Source organism: Canis lupus, chromosome 27 (genome assembly GCF_011100685.1).
Source record: "Canis lupus familiaris isolate Mischka breed German Shepherd chromosome 27, alternate assembly UU_Cfam_GSD_1.0, whole genome shotgun sequence".
NCBI classification, from domain to species: domain Eukaryota; kingdom Metazoa; phylum Chordata; class Mammalia; order Carnivora; family Canidae; genus Canis; species Canis lupus.
In genome coordinates, this window is record NC_049248.1 from 39,779,721 (window position 1) to 39,802,181 (window position 22,461).

Genomic DNA, 22,461 nt, shown 5'->3' on the forward strand with positions numbered 1-22,461 from the left:
TAGAAAGAAGCACAGAAGGATACATGCCAAACTGTTAAAAGAAATTATGTCTGGGATCATTTGGATTAGAATTAGAAGAAAGGAGAGACTTTTGTATTTGAAATTTCTTTCTTTTTTAATTAGTTTTTTAAAAGATTTTATTTATTTATTCATGAGAGTCGCAGAGAGAGAGAGAAAGAGAGGCAGAGACACAGGCAGAGGGAGAAGCAGTTTCCCTGTAGGGGAGGGACTCGATCCTGGGACTCTAGGATCACACCCTGAGCCGAAGGAGGGTGCTGAACCTCTGAGCCACCCAGGTGCCCCTGTATTTAAAATTTCTATAACAACAATAATCATTTTATAATGAAAAGAAAACAGCTGAGGGTAGGGGGAATGGTCCCAGGCACTCCAAGTGTGCAGATAGAGCTGGGCATACGGACATACCAGGTGCACACATACTCACACACTCGTGCTCTCACACCAACCCACACCTGGACCACCAACGAGGGCACACCTGGTAAGTCTGGCAAAACCTTGGGCACATACCTGGCTCGGGCATGTCCTCATGGTCCCGGGCTCCCTTGGCATGTGGCAGGCAGGGCCCTTTCTAGGCATCTATCCCATCCCAGATGGGCTTCTAGCTCCTTCTAGCTACAGGGTACTTCCCTGACTTCCAGCTACTCTCCTCTGGGCCTCCATCCCTTCTTGTCAGGCACTCATACAGCAGGGCCCTAAGGAGTCAGAGAGTCAGCAAATCTGGGAAAGGAGCACCTGGCCTGGCTGCAAAGACAGCCTCCCCCTTCTCCGGGCACTGGGGAGCTGCTCTCGAACATCAACACTGGGGCTGTCCCAGAGATTCTGATTTGACTGAGAAACCGCCCCAGGCATCAGCCAATCCAAATATGCTGCTGGTTCTCCACTTACTGGGTGGGTGGCCTTGGACTTGATGGCTAACCTTTCTGAGCTTCGGTTTCCTCATCTGTAAAGTGGGAATAATAAGGTTACTGTGAAACTCAAAGGTGATACTATCTAAGAGACTAAATGCTTTGGAAGATAAACAAGGAAATGACGATCACTAAAGTCAGGATACAGTCCTCTCCGGGGTGGAGGGGTGGGACTGATGAAGGGGGGCAGGCAGGACTTCTGGGGCACTGATGCTATTCTATTTCTCTGCCTGGCCTGTGGAAACCTGGGTATACGATTTAAATTATTTGTTAAACTGTACATCCATTTCTTAATAGAAGCATATTATGTTTCATAATAAGAAAAAAAGTGCTTTGTGAAGCTCCCAATTCAACATGAACATAAAATTGTATTAGGAAGTACAAATTCCCATTCTCCTAGCCCCTGAGAACCCTCCAGGACTCTAAATTTTGCGGTGGTCCAAGTTAGCCAGCAGCAAGAATCGCCTAATAGTAGCAATTTCAGTTATAAATTGAGACCTGTGTGTTGTCTTCCTTGCTGGGGGAGACCCAGGAGGGAAGATGTGTCTGGGGGTGCGGATCATTATGAGGGCGGCCTCGAAGACAGCCGTCAGCCCACTCGCAATCCTGAGCCTACCCTTCCCCGTGGTTCCTCGCCCCTGCAGACTGCTGAGCACTGCGGGCACGTCCTCCCACCCACACTTCCTGGCCACAGCAATCCTCAACCCCCCGAAAGACAAGGCGCTCTGAAGCCCAGACAGCCTCCTTTCACCCCCACCCACCACCTCTTATTCTTCAACAGCCTGGCCACTTTCTTGGTCCTCAGGCCCAGCGATGCCCTGCTCAGCTGGCACCCCAGCTCACTCCTGAAAAGTCAGCCCCCAGTTTCCAGCCTTTCTACCCCTGCTACTGGCTCCCTGAGATTGCAAGGCACTCTGCGCCCCACCTCCCCCCAGCTCCACCAGGCTCCAGAGCCCACAGGGGCATCCCCCCCCACCCCGCGGGCTCTGACTCCAGTGGAGGGAGCCCTCAGAAGAACCTGGCGTGGAGGGCAGGACCTCCCTGCCCGACCAGGCCCGAGACCCCCCGCTGGGCCCCCGTACCCGATGGCACCAGGCAGCCCCGGGAGCTGAGCCCACCCTGCCATCAGAGGCCACAGGAATTTCCATGTGGGTCTGGCCAGGGCACTGCCTAGTGACTGTCAATTCCCTACCCCCACATCTGACTCGCTCCCTGTCTCTTTCTGACTCGGCTTCTGTTCCACTCTATGATTTGCTTTCTCTCCCATCCCTGAATTTCTGTGGGTCTCTGTCTCAGCAACCCTCCCCCGGCCCGCACAGGGGCAGCGTGAACCCTCCATCTGCGTGTGGGGCAGCCCGTGGCCGTGGCCCCCCGCTCCTGGCCCTTGGCCTGGGCCTCTGCCGGCTGGGGAGGTCTCCCTGGCTGAGGCCCCACCACTAGCGGGAGGTAACTAAGGTGACAAATTTGGAAAAGAGTCTGCGGGTCTCAGAGGCAGAGCAGAACTGAGCGGGACAGGGCTGCAGATGAAGCTGGGGTGGCAGGAGGATGGCACTTCTCTTGGAAGTTTGGAAGCATGGGGTGGTGTTGGGGGAATGAAAAGCAACTGGGGTGCCCAGGGGCTCCCGGAGGTATTGTGTAATAAAGGCTGAGAAGAGGGACGCCTGGGTGGCTCAGCAGTTGAGTAACTGCCTTCGGCTCAGAGTGTGATCCCGGGGTCCTGGGATCGAGTCCCACGTCAGGCTCCCTGCATGGAGCCCGCTTCTCCCTCTGCCTGTGTCTCTGCCTCTCTCTGTGTGTCTCTCATGAATAAATAAATAAAATCTTAAAAAAAATAATAAAGTCTGAGAAGAAAGTTGAGTTCTGGAGAAAAACAGGTCTTGGGTGAAATAAAGGTGGGCTTCTCAGTGTCTAACCTCAATGCCGTCTGCTGCAGAGCCAACTCTTTGCATCTTCAGAATTCACACGAGGCATAAAGTGCGAGCAAGTGCAAGAGGTGCTTGTGAGCGGCAGAAAGGCTCTCTCCTCAGCCTGGGAAGCTACCAGGGTGTCCCCTCCCACCCCCAATCACCTGATAGCTCCCCAGTCCTTGGCACGACCCAGAGACAGACGGAGCTGTCGGCGGTGGCAGTTTCAAGTCACTTAGACAATCTTCCTTTCACTGGTTTATTTATTATTCTCTTCCCACCTCTCCACCCCTTCCCCACCAGCTGCTTAAAATATTTTTTCAAACAGAAAAATCCAACCACAGCTGGAAACCAACCCTAAAGTTAGTGGAGAACGTGGGAGCTGCCAGGGAAAATTGCCGGAGTTCGGGCGGGGCCGTGAGAGGAAGGGCCCCAGCCACGGAGACAGCCCCGCTCTCGGCAGGGGCCCCGGTGGTAGGGCTGCGGCCCAGGGGAGAGGGCCCTTGCACCCCATCATCACTCCACAGTCTGCGAGGATCCGCGGTGGGGGCGGGGACACAGGTTGGCTTAAGTAAAAGAGGGGGACCCTCCCCTCAAGGAGCTGTGGGCTTAATGAGGAGACAGGGCACAGACACAAACACACCAATGACAACAACAGCCTCCACTGAGAGAGTACCTCCATGCACCAGGTCCTGGTCTAAGTGCTTTACATGCATCGACTCCCTCAAAGCCCTAACAACCCTGTAAGGAAGGTACTATCATTATCCCGGTCTTGTGGAGGAGGAAACTGAGGCACGCGGGAGTTAAGAAACTCACACACCAGCACACAGCTGGTGTAACAGTGGGGCTCTGTGCTCAGCGGGCCCAGAATCTAGGGGCTCTTGGCCACCGTGCTATGCCGCCTCTGGAGGACCATGCAAAGGGTGAAGCAACCCCGACCCCCCTACCCCCCGCCCCAGAGAGAAGTCTAGAGAAATTAATGTGAGAATCTGCAGAAGGGAGAGAGGGTCCCTGGCAGAGGATTAGGACAGAAGTGCTTCACGAAGGAAGTGACATACGCGCTGCTTCTGGAAGGAGAGCAGGGATTGAGGGCCCATGCGCAGTGGCAGGGAGACGACCATACGAGCAGAGAGAGATGAGGCATGAGCAGAGGCAGATGCAGGACCCAAGAGGCCCAGCTCCCAACGTATGGCGCCCATCGCTCAAGAGGCTGTCCTCACAGCAGCCCAGAGCTCGGAGAAGGATGTACAGGCGCCCAGGCCGCCACCGTGGACAGTGAGTGCTTGCTCGTTCCGACCTCTCTGTGTAGGACATTCTTTTCTCCCTGCCTCGCCCCACTCCACACCCCATCTGTCACCGTGGACAGATTCCTGCTCCATCTCTCTACACCCTCAGCTGCTTCTCACCTCCGACCCCTCTCTTACCTGCCCAGTTCTCTCACTCTTACTGTTTGTGCTGTCCCCTGCAAACTTGTCCGTAAGGAGGGGTGAAAGACAAAACAAGAACACTCAGAAAGTCTTTATAATACAAATGTTTGGTGCCATTTAATTTAGACAAAAATCACCAAGCTGTCTCAGTTGGGATGGATGGCCCACCAGAGTGGCCACACAGCCATGTGGCCCAAAGACCCCCAAGAGATAGGGTGGTGGGTCAGGGGACTGGAACCTTCTCCCTGCCCTGCCTCTACTTGTCTCTGTGACCTTTATCAGGTCACTTGGCATCTCTGGGCCTCAGTTCTCTGTCTGGACCTGTCTGGTGTGCTCCCTTTCAGATCCAAAAGCCCCATGAACTCAGAGTCCCCTGAGTCCTACAGGATCTTCTTTTCCACATCTAAGGACTTGGAAGGACCGGCTGGGGGGGATGCTCAAAAGTAATCCAAAGATGGTGACAATGCTGCCAGGACACAAGTCTAGCTCTTCTCCTATATACCTTCAACTGCAAGCTTCTGAGGGCCGGTTCATAGAGAATCGTCACCATGATGATGGCTGTGATTTCTTGAATGCTTACTACCTGACAGGAACTCCTCTAAGGGGCTGTCATGGGATACCTCACTCCATCATTTTAACAATGTTACACATGAGGAAACTGAGGTACAGAGGGGTTAAGGTCAGTGCCCGAGGTCACACAGCTAGTGAGAGGCATCCCCTGCCTCAGTCTGGCCCCAGAAGCCACTGGAAGGAGGAGGCAGGTGTAGGGCGTCCACAGAGGAGAGGGGGAGCACCCGGAGGGCAGGGACTACGTCCTGTTTGTCACTGCCGCCCAGGGCCCTGACTCCCTAAAAGATTGGGTTGGCCTTGACTGACATGGGGTAGAGCAGAGAGACAAAGCTGTGAGTTCTAACGAGTTGCTAGTGTCCAGGAATTTGTGCACGCCCACGATGTGGAAGGCTCTGCACCCATTCCCAGTTCAGCTCCAGCCAGAGCCACCAGCTGCAAGCCTCTATCTGTCCCAAGGTGGGCCTTGCCCGGGCGCATCTAGATGCCAGCAGCTGGCTGCTTCCTGTCCCACCAGGCAAGGGCCAGCCAGCCAGGCCCAGGCCTGCTGCTGCAGTAACCCAGCTTTGGGTGGGCTCCTTCCCTTAGAAGCTGGCCGTCTCCTTGGCCCTGCTGTGGAGGGGAACAACCCCAAACTTCTGCAGGTTTTAAGGCTGAGCCTCAGGGGGAAGAGAACTTCCAAGGTGGAGGCCTCCGATGCTGGGCCTCCCGCGCCCCCTGGTGGAAGGAACAGAGCGGCGCCAGGCCTGTAGGGCCACCTAAGCTCTGCTTTCTTTCCCCTCTCCCCCCACTCTGTCCTCTGTCCTCCTGCCTCTGGTCATTCACCATGACTGCACGTCCATTGGGTACCAAGCACGTGCCATGAGATGGGGACACAGAAAGAGTCCTGTGACTATGACACTGTCCCTGCCCTCCCCATTCATTCACTCAACTCACTCAACAAAATGTTGATGGAGCACCTACTCTCCGCCAGGCTTTCTTCTAGGCCCCAGGGACTCCATCCCTGCCCTCAGGGAGTCTACAGTCTAGCAGGGACATTTAAGTGCCTGGTTCACAGGCACTTTAAAGCACAGTAGGGAGAGCACAGGTGCTGGAGAAGATGTGACGACAGCTGTGCTGACGCTGAGCCGTGTGTGTTCCGGGACAGCGGGAGGTAGGTGTGCAGGGAAGGGTGCAGAGTGGCATCTGGGCTAGGCTTGGATGGCCGCGTAGGAGCTCTCCGGGTGCAGGAAATGGGGTGTGGAGTGGGGCGAGGCGGGGAGAAAAGAATGTCCTACACAGAGAGGTCAGAAGGAGCAAGCGCACACAGTGCCGGCGTGTTCAGGGAGCTGCAAATAGTCTTCTGTGGTCGGAGCGTGTGGTTAGTGGGAAGAGAGCAGCAGGAGAGTACAAAGGGCCTTGTCAGCTTTGGAAGGGGTTTGGGTCTTTTCCTGAAGCCTGTGAGGAGCCTCTGAAGGTCTTAAGAAACAGAATGATATGACTCCGTTTGCGTCTTATTAAAGGACCTCTTCCTGCGGAGGAAGAGCGGGAAGGGCACGTGGCCAGCGGGGTGTGCTGCTCCTACGGCGCCGTGTGATGTTGGGCAAGTCACCCCACTTCCCTGAGCCGCAGGCGTCCTATCCATCCAAGGGGGGCGTCGCTAGCCAGCCTGCAGAGTTGTTGCGAGAACTAAACACGTAACCAGTGCCTGCTACAGTGCCGGACGCGTAGTATCTACTGAAGAAACTGCTACCTTTCTTAAGCCAGGAAGCTTACTAAGAAGGCCATTGCATTGCCCCGGCCAAGGATGTCCATGGCCTGACCATAGACAGAGAAGAGAAGCCGCCAAGAGCTAATTCAGACAGTTAACTTAGGGGATGGGGCTGAGGATGGATTTTGTTTTTCTCAAATCCTCTAGATCACCTCTGCCGTCTGTCCTCAGGCTCTGCCCTGCGGATCCCTCGTTCCTCGCCCACGGTTTTCGCTGCCCCCTTTGCACAGGGTGTCCACCCATTCACTGCTTGTCCCTCTTCCGTTCGTCTGGTGGAGTCTCAGAGACCACAGGGGGCCGAGGCTCTGCTGGCTGAGGCCCCAGGCACCCTGCCCAACGCAGCGGCACACACAGACAGGAGTTTAATGGCAGTTTGTGACAACAGTCAGGTGTAGATGTGTTTGGCCACCAGACTTGTCCCTGAGGCTGACACAGGGGGTAAGAAAGGCAGTGCTGGGGGAGGTTGACCAGGAGACTGGCTGACTCCTGCTCGGGTTCCAGCAAACACTCACTGAGGAGTTAAAATCCAGCAAGCCCACGTTGGCCTCCCCACCTCCGCCAGGCAGGCTTCCCTGCTTCGCCGGCCTAGACACCTTCCTCCCACACCTGGCCTGAGGGTGCTGACTCCCGACACAGTTCCCACTCAGGAGGTCCAGAACTTCCAGGCAGGGGCACCTAGGGGTGGCAACTCCTGGAGGGGGGAGGCCATGCAGTGCACATGTGTGTAGCACGCACACTGATGTGACTCGGCGTGCGTGTTCCTCTGAGGTTGCCAGCGGGGCTGGGGGGGGGGGGGGGGCTTCTGGCATTTACTAAGGACCAAGGCCCCCGGGGCCATCAGGTGGACACTGGGGACAGTTGTTAACAGTATCCGAGGGCCAGATAGTGGTCTCCTCAATCTGGGAGTCCCCTGACAAGAGAGCCTGGTTCCAGTGTTTATTTTAAGATGTTGGTTTGTGTTTGTGTTTTCCTTGTATTTCTGTCCCTTGTTCCAAAGAGATAACAGTCCTTTCAGTTTCTTTGATTTCTGTGGGGCAGAAATCTTTCTTAAAAGATGGCTTCTGGAAAATCCCTCAACCATCTTCATTCCACTGAATGAAGTCCAGCTCACTGGGGAGATGACACCAGGTATCCCTGAAGTGCCATTGAGGAGAAAGGGGAAAACATGGGGAGAGCAGGGAGAGACGCAGCCTGTGCTAGGTGGGGAAGGGACCTGGGGCAGGTGAGCCCGCTGGAGGGTTCACAAGGATTTGAGACCTTTGCCCTGGCACCGTCGTGGCGAACAGCGTGCGGGTCCCAGCCCAGGCAAAGCAGTCACATCACTCAAAGCAGAGGCCCGTGGCACACTGTCCAAGGAGGAGAGAGCAGCTTCCCGGGCTTAGAAGCAAATGCTGACTGTTTCACGTACAGGGTGTCCCTTAACTTCAAGCAAGTTCTCCCACATGTGGAATAGATAAAGGGAGCAGAACCCTCAGCCTCCACGTCAGAGCAGAGGGAGGTTAGCATAGTCCTAAACTCTCCTTTGCACACCCGTCCCTATGTGCGAGGGGGGAGGGTATAGAGCTGAGCAGAGCTGGTCTCCGTCTCCCCCATCCCTCGGTGCCTCTCAGGATGGCAGCCCTGGGGCCCCTACTGCTCCCCGCCTGTGAGGCCCGGCTACCTAGTGCACAGGGAGCAACTGAAGAGGCTGGGAGTGCAGGGATCCCCAGGTGGCCCCACTCTGCCCTGGCCCACCTGGAAAGCCCCAGTGAGCTCATGTCTGCAGTAACCTCACTGCTCATAACCAGGATGGTGAGACAAACCTGGAAGCCAGGCAAAGGTGCGAAGTGATGGGTGCCTCCTCAGGAATGCGCCGCCCAATTAAAACTGCCTCCCGGATGGCACAGGCAGATGCCGGGACTGCTCCCCCAGGCAGTGCTGGCCAGCCTTCGGGCTGAGCCATCCCGCAAGCATTTACTGAGAGCCTACTATGCAGGCGTCGGGCTGGGTGCCGGGGACACAAGGAGATATTGGAGCCACACTGGAGAGTGTAGTCTATCTGTCCCACACTCACTTTCAGAAGCAGATGACCAGAGAGCCTCCGAGGTTCTTCTGCTGGTTAAGGCCCCCTTCACAGCCTCTACCAACCCGAAGCCCTTTTTTGTCTTCACCACAAGCCCAAGTGCTTCCTTAGCCTGTTCCCTTCTCTTTTCAAAGCATCCACAGCCTGCCATCTTCCTCTGGTCTCCACCTCCTATAAATCAGGCAGCTGCATCTTCACCCTCCCCGCTCCTGGGACAGCCAGGACGCTCTGGAACGCCCATGTGTAGTGTGGACATCAGTCCTTGGCAGGGTTCCAACAGAGGCCATAAGGTGAGGCAACACCCACGTGATGAAAGGATGGGCTCATTCCCCAGATTCCCCAGATGAATTCTCTGTCAGAAGAGGGTCCTCAGACAAGAAAGCTGAACTTGGAAGAATGGCTTCACACAGGAAAAAGGCCCCCCTCCTACTAAGAGCAGACGTTAGCAGAAGATAGAAACCTAAGTGTGGCCTACACAGTGTGTGATTAAAGCAGTGAGACTGCTTGTCTTAAAGCCCAGGCTTCACCCCTAACTAGGTCTGTGTCTGTATCTTTTAGGATCACATCTCATGGTGAGAGACACGCCAAAAAACTCACTTTTGGTGGGGAGTGGTTATTTTTCTCATGTATTGAGAAGTCAAAAGATAGGCAGTCTGGGGGCCTGAATGTGGCTCCAAGTGCCACAGGGACCGAGGCTCCCTGTATGCTTCTACCCTGCCTCCCCATAGCATGCAATTCTTGCCTCACGGCCACAAGAAGGCTGCCCTATCTTCAACATCAAGTTCAAACTACAAACAGGAAGAGGAAGGTCAAGGGGCCAGTTGAGTGTCCATCCCTTTTTTTTGTTTGTTTTTAAGATTTTATTTATTTATTCATGACAGAGAGAGAGAGAGAGAGGCAGAGACACAGGCAGAGGGAGAAGCAGGCTCCATGCAGGGAGCCCGACGTGGGACCCAATCCTGTACCAGGCCCTGGGCCGAAGGCGGCACTAAACTGCTGAGCCGCCTGGGCTGCCCGTGTCTGTCCCTTTTAAGGAAATATATTTTTAATTGAGAATATCGTTGTCTCAAGACAAAATCAGATTTGTATAAAGAATACGAATTGATATAGAGCTTGCAAAGAGAGGTGAAGATCAGATTTCAGGAGGGAGAAGGTACAGGCTGGACACAGAAAAAGAAGAACAATGGCTCCTTGTCGCTTCTGATAAAGATTCTTTGCTCGACCAAACTCTAGTCAGGCTCCTGAGACTTCTCATAGGCCCATCTGTGTGTGTACTGTACAAGCCAGTCTGAGCAAGAACTCCTGACCCTGGATACTTGATCATTCTCCACCATCCCTCAGGAAATGTCTGATCACCCTGGCCTGTCTTCAGCAGGAATCCTGTTAGGTCGGTTTAGCCAGAATCTTCCTTACGCCTGAGGTTTCCTCTTAGTAATTTTCCATCCACTGACCCCTACCCTGCTCCTTGGCTCTAAACTCCTCCTTGCCCATGTTGTATTCAGAGCTTCGCGCAACCCTTCTCCCTCACACCAAGTCCCTGGTGCAGCCGTCCCTACCCCTGTGGCCATGGCCCCCTTCAGTCAAGTCTGCCTTACTGTCTTTAACAAGTGTCATTCTCTCTCTCTTTTTTTTTTTTTTAGCACTTCTTACTCTAAGGGCTCAGTGGACCGACTGTGACCAGCGGTTGGGCAGGCGGCTAGACAGCGGAAGGGGAGGCGCCAGCCTTACCCACGGAATGAGGAGAGAGATTCAGAGGGGCAGGGGCCTCGGCAGAGGTGGCCAGCCTCACTCCCCCTTGCCAAGCAGGCCCCTCATCCTCCCAGGCCAGACTCTCTCCCCTCCCCAGCATCATCTTAAGCAATGTCACCTGCTTAAGGTCCGCCGCTGCTGTAGGCTAAGCTCCACGGGGCAGTACGTGCAAAGAAATCCACCTTTTCTTTTAATATTTTGTTTATTTATTCATGAGATACAGAGAGAGAGAGAGAGATGCAGCGACACAGGCAGAGGGAGAAGCAGGCTCTCATGCAGGGAGCCCAACGTGGGACTCGATCCCCGGTCTCCAGGATCACGCCCTGAGCCAAAGGCAAGCGCTGAACCGCTGAGCCACCGGGACCGCCCCCACCCTTTATTTCTATTTATTTTTTACTGTTTTACTTATTTATTCATGAGAGACACACAGAGAGAGGCAGAGACACAGGCAGAGGGAGAAGCCAGCTCAGCCCGCTGCAGGACCCCATCCCCGACCCCGGGATCACGCACGGCCTGAGCCGAAGGCAGCCGCTCAACCAGAGCCACCCAGGTGCCCCGAAATCCACCCTTCAAAGTGTTCTCTAGGGCAGCCCCGATGGCGCAGCGGTTTAGCGCCGCCTTTAGCCCAGGGCGTGACCCTGGAGACCCGGGATCGGGTCCCGCATCGGGCTCCCCGCGTGGAGCCTGCTTCTCCCTCTGCCTGTGTCTCTGCCTCTCTCTCTCTGTGCCTCTCATGAACGGATAAATAAAATCTTTTAAAAAAATAAAATAAAAAGTGTCCTCTACCCCGTCCTATACACGCCTTCTGTGCGTGCGGGCTAGGACTAAAGGCAGGATGGGGGCAGCAGGGGGCAGCGCGCGCGTCCTCTGCATCTCCGTCCCGCCCGCGTCCACGTAGTTGAGAACGGCTCCGCCACCGCCGGCTCCTTCCTCGTCCCGCCGCCCGCCCCCCCGGCGGAGACACGCGGCCCCGACCCGCCTTTCCGAGGAGCCGCCCGCCGCCACCTGCCTCCACCTGCCTCCACCTGCCTCCACCGCCCCCTGCCGACGCCCCAGCCGGGCTGCGAAGAGCGCACGCGCGAGCTCCCGCCTGCGTCTCCCGCGCCCCGCCCCCTTCCCAGGCCCCGCCCCCTTCCCAGGCCCCGCCCCCACGCCGCTGGCCCTTCGGCGCGTGCGCAGTGAGCGCCCGCAGCTGCGAGGAGCGGAGAGGCAGGTCAACCTGCGGAGCGGGCAGGTGGCGGCGGGTGCGGCCGGAACCGGAGCTGCCGGGAGTCGGCGCCCTGCAGGTCCGGGGGCGTCGGCGTCCACGCGGGCGCCCGTGGTGGGCTCGGAGCGCCGCTCTGCCAGGGGGCGTGACCTGAGCGCGCCCCCCGGGCTGGGCCTGGAGGGGGATGGGGAGCCCGGAGCCCCGTCGTCGGTCCGGGGAGGTCTGGCGGAGCGCGCAGAGTTTGCGCAGAGCGGACCGGGCGGGGCGGCGCTGGGCGGGTCTCCGGGCTGCGGGGAGCCCGGCGGGGGGGGGGGCTGTGGCTCCTTGGGCTCTAGGGAGGGGCTGGGAGGGGCTGGGAGCGGTGGGGAACGTACCTAGAAAATGACCCTTGATGAAATTGTGCAGGTGTGTGGAATCACGGGACGGCAGTTGGGTCATTTTTGTGGTTTCGCTTTTCTCCTAGAAAGATGCAGTTTCTTCTGTTCCTGGCTCACTCAGTGCGGCCACTCAACCTGCACTTACTTTGCCTCTCTACCTACCTCCCAGGACATGACACAAGTGGCACATCCCGGCCATGGGGTCCCAGCATTCCACCTCCGCTCGCCCCTCTTACTGCAAGCGAAAGAAAGAGAACAGGGAGGATTTGCTGGCAGAAAGGGAGCAAGAAGAAGCCATTGCTCAGTTCCCATATGTGGAGTTCACCGGTCGAGATAGCATCACCTGTCTCACGTGCCAGGGGACAGGCTACATTCCAACAGGTGAGACTCTGGTCATCATGGGAGGGGTTCCCAAGGTACCCTCAGGGCTTCTCCTGTCTCCCAGGCAAAGCTTTTCTTCTAGCAGTAGTGCCGTAGTCCTAGGCAGTGTCCCGAACAGGAGCCAGTTGAGCTGACCTGATAGGCCTTGGGTAGGTTCCACAACTTCTGTTGGTCTCCTTATATCCGAAAGCCTTTCTTCACTTCCTCTCTTTTGTTCTTTGTTTCCCTGCTTTGGAATGCTCCATTTGTTCCACGTTGTGGGATTTGTTGACAGGCACATCTTTTTATTGCTCGCTCTCACTCATGAGGCCTGGCACAGCTCTACAGGTGAACCATCTTGGAAGCTTCTTTTCAAGGAAGCAGGTAGTCAATCATTAACAGCCTAAGGTCTGGAAAATATTTCAAGTGGGGAGAGAAAAACATGTGCTCAGGAATGAAGCCTTGATTAAAGTGCAGGATCATGTGTCACTAAGTTGGCCCTCAGAAAGTCCTAACAGTTTAGATGGAGCATCACGGATGTTTGCAGCTGGTAAGAACCTTAGAAAGCATCTACTTCAGAGCCTTCGTATGACACATGAGGTGACCGTGGCCTAGAGCAGTAATGACTACTTCCCCAAGGCCATTTGGCAGCTCCAGGCCGCCATGCGGTAAAACTAGAACAAGATCGTAAGTTTCTCAACTTCCGTGTCACAGTCCTGGTATGACTGATTAATGTTTTGTAATTTGTAGCACACTCTATAGCTTTACTTGTTTCTTGTTCCTTAGACCCAAAATGTGAAACCCGTATCCTAGAAATGTCTAATTACAGACAAGTGTGTGTTACGGCAGGTTGACGTGTGACATAAAGGAAACTACCACCAGCACATGAGGTTAATTTCTACCAACGTTAATTGTTTGGTTCTTTCCTAGAACAAGTAAATGAGTTGGTGGCTTTGATCCCACACAGTGATCAGAGGTTGCGCCCTCAGAGAACGTGAGTTATTTCCCTCTCCTGTTAATAACTGCTTCTGTCCTATAAATTTATGAGCACCTGCTAACTCTTTGAAAACTTTTATCTGTTCTTGTAAATTCCCCATTTCCTTTTATACTGTTTGCCGAAGCAAGATATCTCTGCCCCATCACAGTCTGGGGAAGGAAACTGCTAGACATGTTCTCAGGGCCAAGTGAAAGAGCTGACTTGGAAGACTTTGGAGAATAGGGGTATCATGGGAAGTGAGGAAATGTTTCTGTCCTCGGAGCTGCTCTCTTCAGCTTCTCTCCCAGATGACAGACAGCAGTCAGATGGGTTTTAAAGGCTCCTCCCACTGCACTCACTCTTGCCTGATTCATGGTTCCTGGCTCTTTGTACTTTCCCTTTTCCCTCACATCTAGTTTTGCATTTAATCTTGACTAATTGGACCTTGATCTCTGACTGCCCGGTTGATCATGTGCTGTGTCATTTGCAGTAAGCAGTACGTCCTCCTGTCTGTCCTGCTCTGTCTCCTGGCATCTGGTTTGGTGGTTTTCTTCCTGTTTCCACATTCAGTCCTTGTGGATGATGACGGGATCAAAGTGGTGAAAGTCACATTTAATAAGCAGGACTCCCTTGTCATCCTTGCCATCACGGTAAGACTTAGGGCCTTGCCTCCCAGATCATGCACCTGCAAGTCTGGGACCCAGAACACTCATAACTTGTTTCCTCACTTGTCCGGATGCAGGCTACCCTGAAAATCAGGAACTCCAACTTCTACTCGGTGGCAGTGACCAGCCTGTCCAGCCAGGTTCAGTACATGAACACAGTGGTGGGCACATATGTGACCACTAACGTCTCCCTCATTCCTCCTCGGAGCGAACAACTGGTATGCTGTTCTTTGAGGGTCCTTGCTTCACAGGTTTCCAGGAGGAGTAGGGGCTATGGGATGCTGTAGCTTCGTGACTTTGCGTTTCCTCATTTCCACTGGTAGAAACTGGTTGGTGGGGAAGACCCATCATGCCCTGTGACTGAGAAATTAGGGAGGAAATCAGCGTTTAAGTATTAGGGGAACAGAAGAATTTGTCAGAGCAAGCAGTTCTCTACAAATCAAGAAGTGGGGGTAGGCCACCGGACAGTCCGAGGTCCATTGGCCTCAGAAGAGAAGAGGTTGCAGGCATTGTTAAAGGGACACAGTCTGTGTCAAGGACAATCTTGGGGAAGTATTTTGTATGTGATAGAAGAATGCTCCCAGGTCTATGAATTGCTCCTAACAGTACCATTCTGGGTCAAGCCTGCCTGGCCAAAAACTGACTCTGGTGTCTTTATTTTCAGGTGAATTTTACTGCGAAGGCTGAGATGGGAGGACCATTTTCCTATGTGTAGTAAGAACAGTTTTCTCTATATGTGTGCTCTCTGCCAGATAGAAGGGATTCAGAGTGTATTCAATTGATTGGGGCCAGCCCTACCTTAAGTCCCAGGCTTCGGCCTGTAGGTTCCCTAAGCTTTGGCCATCCTGAAGTTTCTTTGGAGGATGTGTTGTTGAATAGGAGACTGAAGTGCTGGAATTTCTAAGAGAACATTAAGGCACTAGAAACATCTCCAAGCTTCAGCATGTATATGGTGGGTTTGAAAAAACCAGAAAAGCATCATAATGTGGGAGGATGCATGGACACTGTGGGAACTCAGAGCTAGTGGACCTTGGCAGACGCTTAGGTCAGAAGGGTGGGGGAGGAGAGGAGCCCCATACAGGGCTGACCATGTAACTCAGCATTCTTATGATTCTTCTTCTTCTTCTTTTAAACAAAACGAAACACGACTGTTTCCATATTTGCCGTTTGGTAGCTTCTTCTGCACATTGCCCGATATCCTGGTGCACAACATAGTGATCTTCATGCGGTACGTTGCTCTTCCCCTATCCCCATGGCCTTTGTGTTTGTGCCTGGACCTCACCACCTTTGCTCGGGAGGTGCTTTGTGACCCACAAAGTAGAGGCACCTAACCAAAGCGGAGACACCAGTGCCATACAGGCACTCTCTTGGGTGTCCTCTAGAGGCTGCGTCCAAATCACAAATCACCAGATTTACAATGAGCAGTTAGACCATTTTCTCCATGAAGTGAGGTCTAGTTTTGTGATCCCATTAGAATTCTAATGAGGCTAGTTAAGAAAAGCTTCTCAAGGTGTAAGGTACTGAGCGTTTCGCCAGCTTACTTTGTCCACACAAATTACCCTATGCCACGGATCTTTAGAGCTGGGCCTAGAACCATGACTGTTAAATCTGCAGATGAAAAGCACCTGCTGCAGGCATTTGAACTACTTTTAGGGTCTAAAGCAGGGATTTTCAACCTCAGCAGAAGATTCACAACCCTTTTTGTGAGGGGCTGTCCTGTGCCTCACAAGATGTTTTACAACAACCCTGACATCTACCTGCTGAACGCCAGTGACAGTCACCACTTCCCCCTACCCTCAGTTGTAATACCCCAGAATGTCTGCAGACAGTGCCAGAAGTTTCCTGTGGGGTAAAATTGTCCTGGGTTGAAAACCACTTATTTAGAAGGTCGTCTCATGGCATAGCATTTCTATGAATGTACAGAGATCTTCTGGCCTCCTGGTTCTGTAAGCAAGAAGATACGCAGCTGGAACCCGTGGATATTGTTGCCTGAGCTTGCAAAAAATTATGTAGGCATTTTTTTCTACTTCATCTCAAAAACAGAACTTATTCTTCTTGTTTTTGTTTTTTTTCCCCCCTAGAACTTCAGTGAAGATTGCATACATTGGCCACATGACCCAGAGCTCCTTGGAAACCCATCACTATGTGGACTGTGGAGCTAATTCCACAGCTGTTTAGAAACTGCTCTTGGTTCTTCCATGGCAGCACCTGCCAGAAGAGACACAGCACCTGTTCCCAGGGCCTGAGTTACAGACCTATCCCAGGTGGTAGAAGTAGAGGAGAAATTGGTTCTCTTAATCCCCAGCAAACATCCTCCTGCCATTTAGGGGTGGGGGTGGGGAGAGCTCCTCTTTGTAGCACCATCTGTATTTCTCAGAACCAGCAGAATCACTGCCCAGTGCCTCGCTTGTGCCTGGCAAATAGTAGGCACTTAGAGCAAGTTTGAAGAATTGAATTCCCATCTTTTCAGCTGTTCTTGGGCATTACACATTGAAATCCTACCGCGGTTCTAGGTTATCAGACCATGGAGAGTGACATGGAGGTTGGACTGTTAGGGCAGCTCCAGAACGGGTCTCCCTCATCTGTGCAGAAGAGGCAGCGGGTGGGAATGTTTGAATACGTAAGAAAGCACAGACTGTCTAATACGGGAAATTTTTTCATCTCGCAAATGTCTAGGAACTTAACAGAAACCTTTTTCCTGTAGAAAATTACAGTTGTTTTTACATAGAGTCTATGTGAGGCTTGATTTACCCTTCATCCATTGGCTGGAACATGGATTGGGGATTTGGTAGAAAAATAAATCCTGCTTTTGATTCATCTGCGTCTCCTCTGATTGTCTGGGTGTCTTAGGAGCCACCTCCGGGGGACTCTAGAATAGTTGCCTGCTAAGTGGGTCAGCACAGGATTAGGAGGGAGGAAAAGGAGCCCTGACTGCACTGTCCCCGTGAGCTCCCATCATAGAAAAGCAGCCTCCGGCCACAGCAGCCCTGCTGCTCTCCATCTGTCCCTGGTGGTGGGAGGTTGCCCTCCTGCTCTTCTGAAACGGAGCACTCGGTACCCCTGGAGGTAGCTCGAGATAGCGCAGATGTCTGAGGAGTGAGAAGCTACTTTCCTAAGGAGGAATCCCTTCCCCCATCGATTGGCTGTAGTGCTGACTTAAGAGGACCTGGTTCGAGGCCGACCGTTCCTTGAAGTGTGACCACCACCCTCTTGGCGCCCAGAGAGTGGGCTCCAGCCCCGTGACGGCAGCGAATCTAGTTGAGTGGTGAGTTTTCAGGACTCGGCTGAGATGTTCTCCCTCACAGAGCAACAGATGGTGGCAGGGAGCCTAGCTCAGTTTTGCTTCCCATCCCCGGAGCGTGCCTCTCAGTATTCGCTTAATGATTTCTGGACTCCCAAATCTTCCAGCCACGGTTTAATGTCACAACTGTTTGGCTGATGTTGACTACGATTGAGTAACCCAAAGCTGAGGGTGAGAAGTCGAGTTTCAGTGCTGCACCAGATCCTTCGGGGGTGTTCGTGTGCGTGTTGGCGATGCCTGTTGGGTGTAGTGGTGCGGGGGCACGTCGCCATATCAGGGCACTGTCCCAAACCAAAACGTGCCCTCAACACAGGAAGACATTCACAGTTACACGCTCTCTCTTTAGTCTTCCCTTTTGCAAATAGCCTCTAGCACATTTCTCATGTAATTTTGGAAAAGTCGTTCATCTTGGTACTTCAGTTTTGAGTCCCGTTTTATGGCCGTGTGCCTCAGCATTTCTACTACATATTAACCATAGAATTCAGCTATGATAGATGACAGCACCTCACAGTCTTTAAACACGTCTGACTGCAAAATGCTATGTGGCTTCCCAGGCCTGTTTATATCCTGACATCCCAAACTAGCCTTCGGGCTGTTCTGCGTGGTTGCTGTCAGCAGCACGAAAATAGGGCAAGTGGTTGGCTTGGGCGTCACTGCCGTCACTATTGTTTTTCTAGTGCGCTGAGGTTTGGAGAGAATATGTTTCTTCGAGATGAGGCTTCACTATTGGTATCGCTGTAGTTTCTGGCTTGGCCTGTACTCTCAACTTTTTTGCTCTCAGGTTACTTCTATGTCACCTGGTGGAAATCTCCATTTGTTTGTTTACTTGTGCCAGAAAAATGTTAACTGAGCACCTGCTGTATGCCAAGGGTTGCATTTTGTCCAGAATCAGAGCTAGAAGTTTATCTGTCCCAAGCTTTTGATATTTGCCAGGCTCCATATAGGCCACAATTTGCCTCCCCCTCTATTCTGCAACCCCAGTTTCCTCAAAGCAGGATCTGCGAGATCTTTGGATCAGCTGTTCTAGGGACTCTGGCCTCAGGTGTGAACCAAACTATTTAAAAGGTTCCACCTATTCGGGGGGGCCCTGGCTGGTTCAGTTGGTAGACTGTGACTCTTGAACTCAGGTTTGTGAGTTCAAGCCTCACGATGGATGTAGAGCCTACTTTTAAAAAATAAATAAGTATGGGACGCCTGGGTGGCTCAGTGGTTGAGCGTCTGCCTTCAGCCCAGGGCGTGATCCCAGAGTCCCTGGATTGAGTCCCATGTCAGGCTCCCTGCTTGGAGCCTGCTTCTCCCTCTGCCTATGTCTCTGCCTCTCCCTCTCTCTCTCTCTCTCTCTCTCTCTCTCTCTCTCTCTCTCTCTCTCTGTCTCTCGTGAATAAATAAATAAGATCTTTTAAAAAATACTATAAAAGCTGTTTAAAAAAGCTCTACATGAATCTGAAGGGCCGCAAGTACTTCCTCTGGGCCAAGCAGTACTTATTCTTGCCTGTATAAGTAAGATTTTTGTTTTCAATGTAGTTAACACTGTTATATTAATTATAAGTATATAATTTTAGTGAATCAACACTTCTGTACGTTACTGAGTGCTCATCCTATGTGCTCTTCCCCTGCTTCACCTGTTGCCCCCATTCCCCACCCACTTCCCCTCTGGCGAGCATCAGTTTGGTCTCTGTAGTTCTCTGTTTCTTGGTTTCTCTCTTTTGCTTTGCTTGTTTTATTTCTTCAGTTCCACGTATGAATGAAGTCATATGGCATTTGTCTCTCTGGTTTATTTCACTTAACGTCATTCTAGCTCCATCCGTGTTATTGTAAATGGTAAGATTCCATTCTTTTCTATGGCTGAGTAATATTCCACTATGTACATATATCACATGTTTTTTATCCATCCATCCATCAGTGTACACTTGGGCTGCTTCAATAATTTGGCTTTTGTAAATAACCCTGCAATAAATGTGGGGGTGCCTGTATCCCTTTAAATTAGTGTTCTCATATTTTGGGGGTAAGTACCCATTCATGCGATTATTGGATTATATGTTAGTTCCATTTTTTATTTTTTTTAAAGATTTTATTTATTCATGAGAGAGAAAGAGAGAGGCAGAGACATCGGCAGAGGGAGAAGCAGGATCCATGCAGGGAGCCCGAAGTGGGACTCGATCCCAGGACTCCAGGATCACGCTCTGGATTGAAGGTGGCTCTAAACCACTGAGCCACCCGAGCAGCCCCCACTTCTGATTTTTGAGGAACCCTTATACTGTCTTACACCATGGCTGTAACAGTTTACATTCCCACCAATAGTGCAAGAGGGTTCCTTTTTTCTCCACGTCCTTGCCAACACTTCCTGTTCCTTGTGTTTTTTATTTTAGCCATTCTGACAGGTGTGAGGTGATACCTCATTGTAGCTTTGATTTGCATTTCCCTGATGATGAGTGATGTTGAGCTTTTTATCATGTGTCTGTTGGCCATCTGTGTGTCTTCTTTGGGAAAATGTTCATGTCTTCTGCCCATTTTTTAATTGGATTATCTGTTCTTTGGATGTTGAGTTGTATTAGTTCCTTATATATTTTGGACACTTGCCCTTTATCAGATATGTCATTTGCAGGTATCTTCTCCCATTCCCTAGGCTGCCTTTTGGTTTGTTTGAATGTCTCCTTAGCGATGCAGAAGCTTTTTATTTTGATGCAGTCCCAGTAGCTTCCTTTTGCCTTTGTTTGCCTTGCCTCTGGAGACCTATCTAGAGAAATGTTGCTACAGCCAATGTCAGAGAAATTACTACCTATGCTGTCTTCCAGGATTATTATGGTTTCAGGTCTCACATTTAGGTCTTTAATCTATTTTGAGTTTATTTCTGTGTATGGTGTAAGAAAGTGGTCCAGTTTCAATTCTTTTGCATGTAGCTGACCAGTATTCCCAACACCATTTGTGAAGAGACTGTCTTTTTCCCATCGGATATTCCTTCCTCCTTTGTCAAAGATTAATTGACCACATAATTGTGGGTTTATTTCTGGGTTTTCTGTCCTGTTCATCTTTGTGTCTGCTTTTGTGCCAATGCCATACTGGTTTCATTACTACGAGCTTTATGTTATGAGTTGAAGTCTGAAATTGTGATACCTCTAGCTTTGCTTTTCTTTGTCAAAATTGCTTTGGCTATGTGGGATCTTTTGTGGTTCTGTATCCATTTTAGGATTGTTTGTTCTAGTTCTGTGAAGAATGCTGTTGTTATTTTAATGGAGGTTGCATTGAATCTGTAGATTGCTTTGGGTAGTACAGACATTTTAATGATATGCTTCCAATCTATGAGCATGGAATGTTTTTCCATCTCTTTGTGTCATCTTCAGTTTCTTTTGTCAGTGCTTTAGAGTTTTCACAGGATAGCTCTTTCATCTCTTTGGTTAAGTTTATTGCTAGATTTGTGTGTGTGTGTGTGTGTGCAATTGTAAATAGGATTGTTTTCTTAATTTTTAGTGTATAGAAATGCAATGGGAGGTGCCTGTGTGGCTCAGTCAGGTAAGTGTCTGCCTTCAGCTCAGGTCATGATCTGAGGGTCCTGAGATCAAGTCCCACATGGGGCTCCCTGCTCAGCGGGGAGTCTGCTCCTCCCTGTCCTTCTGCCCCTTAACCTGGCTTGTTCTCTCTCTCTCTCTCTCTCTCTCTCTCAAATAAGATCTTTTTTAAAAAAAATAAATGCAATGGATTTCTACACATTGATTTTGTATCCTATGATTTTCCTGAATTCATTTTCCAGTGTCTATATATAGGTTTGGTATCAGGGTAATACTAGCCTCAAAGAATGAATTTGGAAGATTTACTTCCTCTTCTAATTTTTGGAATAGTTTGAGAATAGGCATTAACTCTTCTTTAATTGTTTGGTAAAATTCACCCATGATGTTGTCTGGTCCTGGACTTTTGTTTGTTGAGAGTTTTTTGATGACTGGTTCAATTCATTGCTAGCAATTGGTCTGTTCAAATTTTTTATTTCTTTCTACTTCAGTTTTTGGAGGTTATATGTCTAAGAATTTATCCATTTCTTTATGTTGTCCAATTTTTTTGGCATATAGGTTTTCATAATCTGTTAAAATTGTATTTCTGTGGTGTTGGTCATTTCTTCTCTTTGATTAGTGATTTTGTTTATTTAGGTTGTTTCTCTCTCTCTCTCTCTCTCTCTCTCTCTCTCTCTCTCTCTCTCTCTCGTCTAACTAGAGGTTTATCAATTTTGTTGATCATGTCAAAGAACCAGGTCCTGGATTCACTGATAATGTTCTGTTGTTTTTTTAGTTTCTATATCATTTATTTCTACTCTAATCTTTATTATTTCCTTCCTTTTGCTGGTTTAGATTTTTTTTGTTCTTTCTCTAGTGCCTGTAGGTGTAAGGTTAGGTTGTTTATTTGATATTTTTCTTGCTTCTTGAAGTAGGCCTGTATTGCTATATACTTCCCTCTTAGAACAGCTTTTGCTGCGTCCCAGAGATTTTCGACCATTGTGTTTTGATTGCCTCCATGTATTTTTTATTTCCTTTTTGACTTCTTGACCTGTTCACTGTTTAGTAGCATATTATTTAACCTCCATGTATTTATGTTCTTTCCAGATATTTTTCTTGTGACTGATTTCTAGTTTCATAGCGTTGTGGTTGGAAAAGATTCATGGTATGACTTTGATCCTGAATTTGTTGAGGCTGTTTTGTAAAAGAATATGTATTCTGCTATTTCAGGATGATATGTTCTGAGTATATCTGTTAGACCTATCTGGTCCACTGTGTCATTCAAAGTTGTTTCCTTGTTGATACTCTTATTTGAATGGTCCATTCATGTAACTGAGTTGTTAAAGTCCTCTACTACCATTGTATTACTCTTTATTACTTCCTTTATGTTTGTTAATAGCTACTTTGTGTATTTGGGTGCTCCTGTGTTAGGTGCATAAATATTTACAATTGTTAGATCTTCTTGTTGAATTGTTCCCTTTATGATTATGTAGTGTCTTTCTTTGTCTCTTGTGACAGTCTGTTCATAAGTCTGTTTCGTCTGATACAAGTATTGCTTCTCTGGTTTTCTTTTCACTTCCATTTGAATAATAATTCTTTTCCATCCCTCCACTTTCGATCTGCATATGTCTTGAGGTTTGAACTGAGTCTCTTGTTGGCAGCATATAGATGGGTCTTGCTTTTTTATCCATTCCATCACTCTGTGTCTTTT

General features: G+C 50.6%; 1 protein-coding gene across 2 annotated transcripts; it reads left to right on the forward strand.

Annotated features, from left to right (window-relative positions):
• The first annotated feature begins 11,528 nt into the window (after positions 1 to 11,528).
• TMEM106C (transmembrane protein 106C) lies at positions 11,529 to 16,784 on the forward strand. Of its 2 annotated transcripts, none has more exons than XM_038577465.1 (8): positions 11,529 to 11,668; positions 12,136 to 12,347; positions 13,257 to 13,320; positions 13,793 to 13,952; positions 14,045 to 14,185; positions 14,632 to 14,681; positions 15,142 to 15,195; positions 16,049 to 16,784. In XM_038577465.1, the coding sequence occupies exons 2-8, from the start codon at positions 12,164 to 12,166 to the stop codon at positions 16,143 to 16,145; spliced, it is 750 nt and encodes a 249-aa protein (XP_038433393.1). In that variant the 5' UTR covers positions 11,529 to 11,668; positions 12,136 to 12,163; the 3' UTR covers positions 16,146 to 16,784. The 2 variants fall into 2 exon arrangements, with proteins under 2 accessions (XP_038433393.1, XP_038433394.1); XM_038577466.1 differs by lacking the exon at positions 11,529 to 11,668 and adding an exon at positions 11,892 to 11,994.
• The last annotated feature ends 5,677 nt before the right edge of the window (positions 16,785 to 22,461 follow it).

What these genes read in the sequence shown, in the direction of transcription:
- TMEM106C (XM_038577465.1), top strand. Translation starts at nt 12,164, where the DNA reads ATGGGGTCCCAGCATTCCACCTCCGCTCGCCCCTCTTACTGCAAGCGA. An exon ending in CTCCTCGGAGCGAACAACTG is followed by an intron (nt 14,186 to 14,631) that starts GTATGCTGTTCT and finishes CTTTATTTTCAG; the next exon opens with GTGAATTTTACTGCGAAGGC. An exon ending in GGACCATTTTCCTATGTGTA is followed by an intron (nt 14,682 to 15,141) that starts GTAAGAACAGTT and finishes GCCGTTTGGTAG; the next exon opens with CTTCTTCTGCACATTGCCCG.